The sequence below is a fragment of the Erithacus rubecula genome (genome assembly GCF_903797595.1).
Source record: "Erithacus rubecula genome assembly, contig: SUPER_Z_unloc_2, whole genome shotgun sequence".
NCBI lineage: Eukaryota > Metazoa > Chordata > Aves > Passeriformes > Muscicapidae > Erithacus > Erithacus rubecula.
In genome coordinates this window covers 3,908,016-3,920,940 of record NW_027635860.1, presented here as the reverse complement: position 1 = coordinate 3,920,940, position 12,925 = coordinate 3,908,016, and the positions used below count along the sequence as shown (strand labels likewise).

Genomic DNA, 12,925 nt, shown 5'->3' with positions numbered 1-12,925 from the left:
GACTTTTCCTCCCTGCAGAACAGCAGTGCAGGCAACCCAACAGCCGGGCCCATGGCATGACTCCAAGTGTGATGATGCTCAGGTCCAGACGGGAGGCTCCCAAGAAAAACACTGATTGCTATGAGACGATAGGCAACCCTACACGTCTGCCTGTGCTTAGCAGGGCTGCTCTAGTGCTTCTGTTTGCCAGCTTATCATATGCGCTTCTGACAGAAAGATTTGCTGTACCTACAAGCATTTTACAAGTACATTTAAATAAGACACTTGTGGGATCCAAGTTCCAACTTCTTTTTCAAAGTGCTGCTCTCATCACTGGCACAATCCACGTGCTTATCGCCGTCCTTGGGCTGCTATTATTCGTTCAATAGCTCTGTCAAGAGGTACCTTTCCAGGAGCATGCTGTTATCGGCAGTTCTGGGTCAAACCAGAAGTACTTTTACCGAGAATTTCTGAATGTTTTACCCTGTGCCTCTCGACTCAAGCTCTCTGAAGGTCGCATTACTGGACACAGTGAAACAGAGGAGCAGAGGTAGCGTACGTACAACCTCACTCGAACATTCTAATCGCTCAACCCGAGTAACCCTCCACCTCGCATTCTTCTGAACGTTATAAATACTCAGCGGTGGGCTCTGCCGCCTCACATTTTCAGGCCGGCTGTCCAAAACGCCGTTTAAGCTTTAACCATTAAGCGCTGGGCACCCGTGCCCAGCCGGCAGCATCCAGCCCCGGCGCTGCTCCCCCGGGCTCGGGGCACGGTGAGCGGCCAAGGGGCGGGGTGAGGCGTGGTGGGACGGGGCCGGACGGGACGGGGGCAGGCAGGGAGCGGAGCGGAGCCTGTCCGGCGGCGCGGAGCTGCGTGCCGGGTGCAGGCACGGGGCAGGCACCGAGCAGAGCCCGGAGCGGCGGCCGGGGGGCGGCCGGGGGTGTCCGGGCGAGGCGGCGGCGGGGAGCGCGGAGCCGCGGGGATTGGCGGCGCTGGGGCAGGGCCGGGGCCATCCCATCCCATCGCAGCCCCGCCCGGCCCGGCCCGGTCCTGCCCAGCGCAGCCCGGGGCCCGAGCGGCGCCGCGCAGGCGGCCAGGTCGGAGGCGGCGGCTCGGAGCGCCGGGGGACGGCGCGGACCCTGCAGGTACCTGCGCTCCCTGCCCTTCTCCCGGGAGCGGGGAGCCCCTCGGGGGGCGGCTGATCGGAGCCGGGGGGGACCCGCCCTGGGGTCCGCACAGCCCGGGACAGAGCGATGCGCTCCGTGCGAGGCGGGCGCGCCGCGGACACGTCGGGTGACTTGGGCAAAGTGTTCGTCACCCCGGAAGGCTCAGGCCGCAGCGCTGGTGGAAATTTGAGAACAGTTACTGAAGTTTGGAGTGGGGGGAATAGGTCGGGAGCGCTGGGAGACGGGGAAAGAAGTGAAAATGCATTCCCTTTAACGACCACGAGTTAAACCATCCGGGAGCTCGCCCTGTAAGGTGTACACGTGTGCTACTCGGTATTACAAAATTCAAACTGATGTCTTAAGAGCAAGAAGCCAAGAAAAGTAACTACTTGTTTTCCTGGGACTGTGAACTGCCAGCACATTCACTTAAAAAAGAAATCTTTTACGAGTGTATTTGAGTTCTCTAAGACATTTTTCTGCAGCCGATGTTTGTTGTTTAAACTTCATTTGCATCTAGGACAACTGAATTTCGGTGGAAAGGTGTATTGAAATGTGCTGCTCTTCTCTCTCTGTTAGTGAGACTGCCAGAGTGTACCTGACAAATTACGTGTTTAGTTTTCATCTGGAAAGGCTTTACAGATGCATAAAATATAAAAATGTTTGGCTTGAGATTTGCATTCTTGTCTTGTCCTTTGCCGTTTTTAAAATTCTCTCTTTTGGCCAGAGTGTATTGTTGTACATCGAGGCAGAGGGAGAATTGCAGTTCATGTGGTGGTGGTGGTGGTGAAGGGATATCAGGTTTCTTTGGTGAAGTCTGTTTGTGGCTATATGGAAAACAAGAAAATACGATTCTAAATTATGAGTGTACTGAATGTGTGGTATCATATGTTCCTCAGCAGGCAAAAGTACATAGTGGAAGATAAAGTCCTATGCTCACTTTATTCTCACTTGTTGCTTTGACTTCAAGAAAATCAAGAGCAGTTTGGCTTGCTTTTTGAATGCAGGAATTTCTTATTTCTTTTAGGTATAAAGTGCCCCGTGACTCATGAGAGGGTAAAAGCCCTCAGCTCCCTGTGGGGCTTGTAACCAGAGAGCCCACTGGAAACAGAGAGTTGAGAGGGAGATGGTTGCTGAAGGGTTTTGGCATCCCCATTATCACAGGTCCCCTGTTGCCTCCTGGCACTGGAAATTATGTGTTCCCAGAGAAAAGTTGCAACCCAGGGGAGTCAGTGAGAGCTATGACCCTGGGTTTCTACCTGTACCACTTTGTGGTTCAGCTGGAGAGGACAGAGGACGTGTGAGTGCCATCGGGCAGATCAAGGGGCTGTGCCCTGCCAGTAGCATTGCTTCTTTCATGGGGTGTGTGTGACAGAGGGACCATACAGACCTGTCCACCAGTGATGTGATCCACAGTAAAGAGCTCCTGCTCTAATTTGGAAGGGTGCTTGACCCTGCCAGGATCCTTGACCTCTGCAGGGGACCACATTAACCTCTCCAGTGGTTAAACCCCAGAGTGTGCCGGTGGGCGGGAGGGGGGATATCTTGGTGCTCACAGCGACCCCAGCTGTTAGCTGGGGCAACAGAGGTCAGCCAGATAGGTGGAGATGGCAACTGAATTGTTCTGGATATGACTGTGGTTATTGATGTTGTACCATTGCTGTAATTTGGTAACTTAGTAATTGTTTTTTTAGCCAGCACGTACGTGGGGAAGTACAGGCAGATTTCCCCTGCACTGCAAAGAGCTTTAACCTTCTAGTGATACTTGGTGGTACAGAAATAGGAATCTTCTGCTTTGCTTTACAGGAAATAAAACTAATTTCCAGTGGTTTCAAGAGTCTGGGATGCTGAAGTACTTAACAATGACAATGCTGGGCAAGCAACATGCCACAGACAAGTTCTTCAAGTTGTTTTTTTAAATCTTTTGAACTGAAGTCCATGTTTTGTAGCTGGTATGTGACTGGGGCAAACTTGTTTTGAGGTCTAAACTGTTGAGCTGTCACAAAGCAGAGACACATGTTATTCTGAGCCTGACTTGTTTTCTTGTTATTATGATGCGGAACCAACATTCATTTTTCTAATTGTTAAAGAAAGAATGTGCTTTCTGAATTACTGGTTACAAAGCAGGAGGTGAACAAAAGAGGGCTATGGCTGAATGATATTACTTGGAAATAAATTCTGAATTATTACATCACTTTTATTAGCTTTCAAATATCTTGTGTGATACTCAGTCAGGGAGAGTCCTGGTAAAATAATTATGTTACAACTTTCATTGTCCTGTTACTAGCTTGTCAGAGGCAAAGATTTACTTTTCTGATACTAGGCTGGCTATAACAATTTTAAGAGAAGTAATTACTAGCAATGGCAGAGGCTGTATGATTTCTGCTGATTGAGTGCATCATCCTTGCATTCAGCCAGGGGAACTGGTGTAGTACCATTACCTTTAGTAGAGTCATGACACTTTACATCTGCTGAGTTGTGGCTGATAAACTCCTATGTCTGCCATATAATTTTCTTCACAGAAAGAAATGTATTTGTGCTTTGATGGACGAGTGTGATAACTCTCTTGAAAATGACTTAAAGAAATATTTATTTTGTTGCATGTGGTGCTCTTAAATGATAGGAATATTATTCTCTCAGGCAGTCATCAGGCAGCCTGGTGAGTAGTGCTGGTAGAACTGTTATTAACAAATACTTTTCTAGTCAAAAGTAATTGTTTATTTTACAGTGGAAAGTGCTTGCAATTCATATGGACACAGTGGGATTTTGTTACAAGCCAATACAATGAAAGACTGTGACAGTTAATGTGATAACAGTGCGCAGATTGTAACTGAATTACAATTACACTGAACCTTAGCTGAGGTGAAGATTTCTATTGTGAGCTTCACTGTTACCATGCTTCAGAAAAGAATTTAATATTTCAAGGGCCCAGTTCAGCTCCTGGGAAGGGAATGAGATGGTTGTAGTCATCTTCAGAGTAAAAAAGGACCAAGGACACCAAGCAGTAACTGTGTTTCTTGGATGTCTTTCCAAGTGGACCTCTTCAATTGTAGTAGTTTGGACCTATGAACTAGAATGGGTAAACAACAGTGGGCAAAAACCAAATTATTGTCTCAGAAAGTAATTTTAAAACGTTTTGGGTGTAGTAAAGAACTAAAGCAAGTTCACTGTAGGCTTTTATCAGATAACTTATTTTCTGAAGGAGGGAATCAAGGAAAAGGAAGGGTCGGAAAATAGGTGTGGGTCACCATTTAAATCCCTTTACTTTTGTCTGGGATGTGGTTTGCTCCTCCCCCCATCCTCAAAAGGCACTTGAAAATACATCTCTGACTTCTCAAGTGCCCAAAACACTCTGTTGGGTTAGCAGCAGTTCACACATTTTTCTGATCTTAAGAAACTTGTGTACAGAATCATAAAATCACAGAATGGATTGGGTTGGAAGAGACCTTAATTATCATCTTGTTCCATCCCTCCTTATCTTGATACCTATTCTTTGAAAGTGTCTGTAATGTCTTTGGAAAATGTCCATCACCCTTGAGTAAATAAATGCTGTGGTCAGGAGCTCTAGCTGTTAAAAAGTTCCCTAAACAAAATTATTTAATTTTGAGCCCATGAGAAGTGTTCTCCCATCCAACACAATTTTTTTCTTACATTACCCCACTTCCCAACACCAAAACAAACAAACAAACAAACAAAAAAAAAAAAAAAACAAAAAAAAAAAACAGATTTGGTTCACATAAAACAAGTTCTGTCCTCATTTCCATCTTTGTTTTCTTAGAAAAGTGAAAAATTGGTTGTTTGCTCATCCTCCGTGCATACATTTGCAGTGTGAGTAACTGCAGCATTTTTGATAAAACAGTGAGTGCATCTGACACCTTCTGATATTTTTACTGTGGAGATGTCTTTTGATATTTTAGAAAAAAATTACATATTGGAACATCTGTGAAAATTGAATCTCAAAGTCCATGGGAAGATGCTGCAGTAAATCTAACTTGTAACTAAAAGAAAATTTGAATTTCTAAAAAAGACCAATTTGGTATAACTATTAAAAAAAAACAAAAACAAACAAACAACCCAAGAACGTTAAATATATGTACAGTATACGCAAAAGGGGGAAAAAGTAAACTATAAAAAAAACCCCAATACTTAAAAATATGACTTACCTTGTTTATTTTAAAAAGGGTAGCAGAAATCCAACCAATTTGAGTGGGAGATAGGATTGGCTTTATGGTGACTGGCTTTCAGTGCATCTTCTCAATTGTAAATAGCAGAAATTTATACCCCTAGCTGAGGGAAGTTATTTTAGGCACTGGCAACATGCACGCTGGCATCAAGACTTACCAACTTTTTCCAGGATCTTTCCTACCTTGGGTGTGCATGGCAAACAAGAGCAGGCTTAGAAAGCCCAGAGTCTGCCCTGCTGCTGTGGAGGCAGTGATGGCTGGGTGGTGTTTTGGTAGTGCAGTGTACACTTAGGTCTCTCTGAGAGGAAGCAAGCTGCTTGCTGTGCACACTAAGGCTTGCTGGGTCTGTTTGCCAGTCCTTCTCGTGGCTCCTCTGTGTGGTTTTCTGCATGGAAATCTTGGGGGGAAACACCTCTGAGCAATTTGCTACATTGCCCTTGTATTTCTGCATCCAGGTATGCCTGAGCTTACCTACAGCCACTGTGAGAGGCATGCAGCAGGGCTCAACCTTGGTACCTCATCAGGCATGGTCCCTCACCCCTTGCTCCTGGGTGTATGTTGCAGCTTAAGCACTGGGTGACATGGGAAGACAGTGATATTTATGTTGCATTTGTTGATTTTATTTTCAGAGCCTGGTTTGAGAACCACCCTCCCAAATTAATATGCAAGGCTTGCTGGAGGTGGGGATACACAATGCCTATCCAGAGGAGCGTTGGGAGGAACGTGGCTTGATCTCCCTCTTGTGGAAAATTATTGGAACTATATTCTTGTGATACTGAAGAGAAAAAGTCCAGCATCCATCAGGAAACAAATGATGGCAGCAGTTACCATGACACCTGATGCTCTTGTCAGCCCTCAAGGAAATGAAGAGGTGGACTCTCTGATTGTACTGCATTATAATTACACAGGAAAGCTTATTTTAAGGGAAAAGGCAACTGATAAAATAGACCTGCCCACTATTTCATTTCTTGTCCTATGTAGTTTCATAGTCCTGGAAAACTTGATGGTGTTGATTGCCATATGGAAAAACAATAAATTTCACAACCGCATGTACTTTTTTATTGGCAATCTAGCTCTCTGTGATCTTTTAGCTGGGATTGTTTACAAAGTAAACATTCTTATGTCTGGGAAGAAAACTCTGAGCTTGTCCTCCACAATCTGGTTCATTAGGGAAGGTAGCATGTTTGTTGCCCTGGGAGCTTCCACTTTCAGCTTGCTAGCGATAGCTATTGAGCGGCACTTGACCATGATTAAAATGAGGCCCTACGACGCAAATAAAAAATATAGAGTGTTCCTTCTCATTGGTACATGCTGGCTTATTTCAATTTCCTTGGGTGCCCTCCCCATCCTTGGCTGGAACTGCATAAACAACTTGTCAGATTGCTCAACAATTTTGCCTCTGTACTCCAAAAAGTATGTTGTGTTCTGCATTAGTATCTTCATAGCCATTTTGGTCGCCATTGTCATCCTTTATGCTCGTATCTACATACTGGTTAAATCCAGCAGTCGTAATGTCACCAACCACAATAATTCAGAGAGGTCCATGGCACTCCTCAGGACTGTTGTGATCGTCGTGAGTGTCTTCATTGCGTGCTGGTCTCCGCTGTTCATCCTGTTCCTCATCGATGTGGCCTGCAGGGTCAAGGAGTGCTCCATCTTGTACAAAGCCCACTGGTTTATTGCTCTGGCAGTCATCAATTCTGCAATGAACCCCATCATCTACACCCTGGCCAGTAAGGAAATGCGTCGGGCTTTCTTTCGCCTTGTTTGTGGCTGCCTGGTGAAATCCAAGGTGGCCAGATCTTTGCCTATTCAACCCACTCCAGATAATAGTCGAAGTAAATCCAGCAGCAGCAATACCCAGAAGCCAAAGGAAGATTTCCCACCAATAAATGTTCCCTCATGTATTGCTGAGAAAAATGAATCTTCATTTCACAACGGAAACTTCTGTAAGTAAAGGACTCCTTGAGACAAGTACTTTTCTGTAATTTTGAAGTTTAAGCTACAAGTGTAGTTTAAATATTCATGCACTTCAGTCACAGGGGAAAACACTAACCATTTATTTAACTTTGAGAACTTATTTATCAACAATCATTTGCTTTGGGTGTTCATTCAGTAACACACCTGTTTCAGAAAAAGCCTTTCATGCTACCCAGCAGCCAGGACAGAGTCCATGCACAGCTAAGGACATCATGTGCCACATGGTGTGCATGCTAAGGCTTCATTTGACACCTCATGATCTTGCAAGACATCACTAAAAACTGTTACAAATTTCAGCATTCACTAAAGACTGCTGACGATTGTAAGGTGTGCCCAGTTATTGCCAGCTGGGAGAAGAATTCATTGCATAAGTTGGTGATTATAATTCTCTGTATGTATCTTGTTGTTGTGTTAATGGCCTTATGAGTATGTGGTATAAATAGCTGTATATTTGTACAATTTCTCATTAAAAAGTCATTTATTGGTAAAAGTTTACAACATGCTAAACATTGTATTGCAGTATACAGTGTGACTAATTGTACAAATAGATGCGTTTCAATGGGGATATTTAAAATGAAGTAGTAGCTTTTAACTGTCAGAAACTTTAACAAGTCATATCAATGCAGTATTTTTATTTTTTCCATTGTTCTTCAAACTTTCTGTGTTTAGTGAAAGACAACCTGAGAGTTGTCACTGTGGCATTTCACAACTTATTTTAAGTAAGCAGTAGTAAACTGTTGAGAGAGGATATATATTTGCTATTTAAAGTAGTTAAAATGTGACCCCTCAATACATGTGTAACAAGTGTATGTGCTGCTTCAACGCATATATTTTTGCTTACTATTTTTGATATATTTAAAAATGTATGTCGAGCCTGTGTAAACCTGTGTACATTGTGAATGCACTACCGAAGCTGAGATCCTTCAGTTCTGAAACAGAGACGTATCATTTCAGAAAGCAATGAACCACAGTGGGTTCCTGTGGAGTTCGCTCTTTCCTCTCCAGACCCTACCACAGCGTGGGATTGTGTTAGAAATTCTCCCTGGAAAGTTCAGTTGTCCCATTTTCTGTCAGTGAGATCCAATGCTTCTGGACACTTCTGCAGATACAAGAGGGAAGATGTGGTACAACAGGGTCGTGCTGAAAGGCATATCTCATTTATACCCAACCCTGCCTTGGTTCTGGAAGGAAGGTTTATTTAGTTTGAAAGACTTGGAGCCCCAGCCCCAGCCTTTTGAGAGCCTGTTCCAGAGAAACCTAAAACTACTTTATAGTTGCCACTGCCTTACCAGCCTGGACACAGGTTGCTGTTGAGTGTAAGAGTGGTTCTCTGAGCCCTGGAGAGGTAAAGACTTCACAGACATCTGGTTTCAGATTCCCTTGGAAGTGGCCCATGGTACTTCAATCGATTGTATTTTATGGCTGGAGGCTTCAGTGGAGTTTGATGGGAAATTCTGGGACAAGTTCTCATTGTCTCAGTAAGAATGTATACATCTAATGTTATTGGGCTCCTTCAAAGATTTGTGTTTAATGTCTCAAAATACACTTTGCCTTATGCACAATCAGAAGTAGTTGAGGCTTTTTTAATACACAGCCTGAAAGAACTTATTCTTAGCTTTACTCTGGTCTTAATCATTTAAAGCAGCAGCATTAGACTCTTCTCAAGTATGTATAGTGTATCAGTTGTGTATTGTATGTAGCAAAAACCTTTAAAATGTAGAGGTTTGCATTGTGATTATCTTTTACAAATTAACAGTCTGTAAATGTTTTATGGTGTTAGAAAAGTGTATAAGAACAAAGAACTGTATTTGAATGAAATAACTGTGAAAGAGAGTAGTAAGTATGAAATAGTTTTTACCAAAAATGTTGAAAAGCAGTGCACTTAGAGAAGAAGAAAAGCTAAGCCAAGGTAAGCATGATGTAACTATATGGATTGCAGATACAGGCTGCAGGCTCTGTAGCTTTGTGAGAAATAGAACTGGTTACATTGCATTGCCATGCCTGATTAGGGTTTTAGATTTTACATTGCTATTGGGCTGTATTGCAGAAGTTCTCCCCTGAAGTTGTGGCACTTGAAATTGCAAGCTAAAATATTTTTACACTTGTGTTTGTTCCCAAAGTGGTGGCACGTGGCAGTTTCCTTGCTATTGTAGAGCAGACAGGCCTTAGCAACACAGTGGTTTGAGAAAACACGGCGGCTGAACCCACACAAACCCTCATGTCAAGGATGTTACATGATTCTTGCTGTATAGGTGAAAAATAAAATCTTTTAACAGCCAAAGTCCAAAAAGTGATTTTTAACATCTGCATTCTAGCCTTAGCTGTTGTCAGTATTGGTGCAAGGTACAAGTAATGCAAAGAACTCCATTGTTAATGGCCATGTGATTGCTTTTTAGTATAAAACCCTTTCATACTACTTTGATTTCCTTCTCTTATTTTGGAGCTGTGGGGATATTTTGTTAGTTCACTACCCTCCTGTACCTGAAGCAGGTTTCTAAGATTTGTGGCTTCACATGTAACACTGCTAATACAATTTACAAAGCACTTATGACTGGAGAAAAAAAACTATTGTCAATACAATCTTCAGTGAGTCCATCCCACTGGGAAATACTAGATAAGGCATAGATTGTGGAGTATTTCAGAGCAGAATTTTAAATTAGAACAAGTCAAGGGTTTAACAGCAGTCAATCTTAAACAGCCTTAAGATTACATACCCTTGAAGCTGCAAAAAAAAAAAAAAAGGGTTATATCTTCTTTCACCCTAAAATATTAGAAGATTCCTCCAAACACATCCCAGAATCTAAGCCTTTTATCATCTAGGCCGATTTGAGCATATAGAAAACCAAATTTGGCTTTCCTTTCCAATTGGTTTTACATGGAGCAAAGTCTACAAAGATTAACATTTCATTCATATTATTTCATGAATTGGAATGTTTGTTTTGATTATGGATTATTAAATAAATGCAAATCCAGCCACCTATGGAGAAAATAAAGGTTTTCACAATCTGCTTTCCAAGAGTCTTTTATTGCCAAGGGTCTTAGAGACTCATTAGGTACCAGAAACATTTTGAAAACTTCTAATAAAAAAATCACAAACCATTAAACTAAAGGTGTTGAGTAGCAGTCATTTTTCAAAGAATTCTGAAAAGGTTTTGGCCTTCTATTCATTTAAACTCTGGGTGTTGTGCCTGAAGGAAATACTCCAGAGGCAGAAGGCTGGTTTGGCTGAACAGGGATCTTCTCTTGGAAATGAGACTAAAATTGAAGGTGTGTGCCTAGTGGAAGCAAGGTCAGATGACGTGGGAGGAATGCTGAGATGCTGTTTGCCAGTGCAGAGAAAATCTGTGTGGTCAAAGCTCAGTTGGAGATGAAGCTGCCAGAAATGTGAGGAACAATAAAAGGAGTTGTTTCAGTATCAGTGACAAAAGGCAGCTGAGAAATAAAATCAGCCCGTTGAGGGTGAGGATGGTCACCTTACAAACAGGGGCATGGACAAGGCAGAGGTGTTTAACGCATTCTTTGCCTCTGTCTTCAACACGGATGACAGACCAAGGGAGGCTCAGTGCCCTGAGCTTCAAGGGCCATGACTGCGAGAGCAATCAGCTCCCAGCTGACCCTGAAATTGTGTGGGACCTGGTGCTCCACCTGGATCCCTGCAGATCTATGGGACATGACTGGGTTTTATCCAGTAATCCTCCAAGGGCTGTTGTTGTAGTTGCAAAATCTCTCTCAATGATTTTCGTGGGGTTTTGGGAATCCAGAGAGGTGTCAGCTGACTGAAAGCTGGAGAATGTTGTCTAAAGTTTCAAATCTGGCAGGAAAGAGGACCCTGGAAACTACAGGCCTGTCAGCCTCATTTCAGTGCCCAGTAAAGTCATGGCCAAGATTATTCTGGGAGGTGTTGAAAATCTGGAAGACAATGCAGTCATCAGTCACAGCCAGCACAGCCTCATGAGAGGGAAGAGTCCTACTTGTCAAACATCATTTCCTTCTAAGACAATGTAGCCCACTTTGTTGATCAAGGGTAGCCAATTGATCTAATCTTGGGGTTTCAGCAAAGCTTTTCATAACACCTCTCTCAGAATACTTCTGAACAAAATGTCCAGCCCACAGCTGGATAACCCCATCCATGGGTGAGCAGCTGACTCACAGGTCAGCCACAGTCAGTGGGGTGACATCATTCTGGGGACCTGTCACTGGTAGGGTTCCACAGGGCCATGTCCTCAGCCCTGTGCTCTTCAACATCTTCATAAATGACCTGAATGTAGCACTCCATGGAGAACTAAGTAAGTGTCCTGATGATATTACGCTGGGGGGAGCTGCCATCTCTCTCAAGGTCAGAGAGACTTTGTACAGAGACCACAATAACTTCGAGTACTGGGCAATCACCAACCATGTGAAGTTTAACAAGGGCAAGTGATGGATTCCACACCTGTGATAGTGGAGATCTAGTTGGGTGTGTAGACTGGGAGGCTGGAGAGTAGACTCAAGAGCAGCAGTGTGAAAAGGGACTTGAGGATCTTCCTCAATGGCAAGCTGAACCTGAGCCAGCAGTGCCCTGGCAGCCAGGAGGGCCAGCCCTGTCCTGAGGGCATCAGGCACAGCCTCACAGCTGGGCAAGAGAGAGGATTGTCCTGCTCTGCTCTGAGCTGGGGCAGCCTCACTTTGAGTCCTGAAGGCAGTTTTGGGCACTACAATAAAAAACACATTAAGCTATCGGACACTGTCCAGTAGAAGGCCATGAGGATGGTGAAGGCTTTGGAGGAGAAGCTGTGTGAGGAGCAGTTGACTCTTGTATTTTCAGCTTGGAGGAGGCTGAGAGAGGACCTCATTGTGGTTTACAATATCATCATGAGGAAAGGGGACCTCATCACTGTCATGACCAGTGACAGACCTTGAGGAAACAGCATGAGTCAGGAGAAGTTTTGGGTTGATATCAGGGAAAGATTCTTTACCCAGAGGGTGCTTGGGCACTGGAACAGGCTCCCCAAGGAAGGGGTCACAGCACCAAGCCTGACAGAGTTGAAGAAACATTTGGACTCTCAGGCATGTAGCATGACTCTTGTGATATATTGCACAGGGCCAGGAGTTGGACATGATGATCCTGATGGATCCCTTTCACCACAGGATATTGCATGATTGTGTGATTGAATCATGAAGCCGTGGAGGGTGGCAGGTGCTGGATCTACCATCCCCAGGCTGGGGAAGGGTTTTTTCCCGGCTTTTGGGGAGTAGGGTCAATCTCCTGGCCTGTCTGCTTGGAAGACTGTCTGCTCCAGGCATGGCTGCTCCCTGGAAAGAGACATTTTGCAAGAAGCTACTGTGGTGGAGCTTTGTGCTGCCTTCCAAGCTTGTTTCCAGCTGCTCTAGTAAGGAAATGGAAAACACCTGTGTGTAAAGTGCCAGGCCCCAAAAACCCCGGGCCTCAAAGTGAGGCAGTGGGCAGCTCCTGAGCAGAGATGTGCTGGTGTTCACCTGCAGGTGCCATCCCACCTGCCCACTGAGGACACTCCCAGCAGTGACTGGGGATCGCTGCTGCTGCTCTGTGGCCCCCCAGCACCTGAAGAGGGCTGGAGGCACCATGCAGAGGCATGCAGAGTTTGCAGGTGCCCTGA

General features: G+C 44.3%; 1 protein-coding gene across 3 annotated transcripts; it reads left to right on the top strand.

Moving 5' to 3' along the window:
* Positions 1 to 509: 509 nt before the first annotated feature.
* S1PR3 (sphingosine-1-phosphate receptor 3) lies at positions 510 to 10,319 on the top strand. 3 transcript variants are annotated; one of them, XM_079331011.1, is made up of 2 exons: positions 510 to 529; positions 5,960 to 10,319. In XM_079331011.1, the coding sequence occupies exon 2, from the start codon at positions 6,142 to 6,144 to the stop codon at positions 7,285 to 7,287; it is 1,146 nt and encodes a 381-aa protein (XP_079187137.1). In that variant the 5' UTR covers positions 510 to 529; positions 5,960 to 6,141; the 3' UTR covers positions 7,288 to 10,319. The 3 variants fall into 3 exon arrangements, with proteins under 3 accessions (XP_079187137.1, XP_079187136.1, XP_079187138.1); XM_079331010.1 differs by lacking the exon at positions 510 to 529 and adding an exon at positions 613 to 755; XM_079331012.1 differs by lacking the exon at positions 510 to 529 and adding an exon at positions 774 to 1,128.
* Positions 10,320 to 12,925: the final 2,606 nt, after the last annotated feature.

Bases quoted from the DNA above. Each gene is read 5' to 3' on its own strand.
- S1PR3 (XM_079331011.1), top strand. From the start codon at position 6,142: ATGATGGCAGCAGTTACCATGACACCTGATGCTCTTGTCAGCCCTCAA.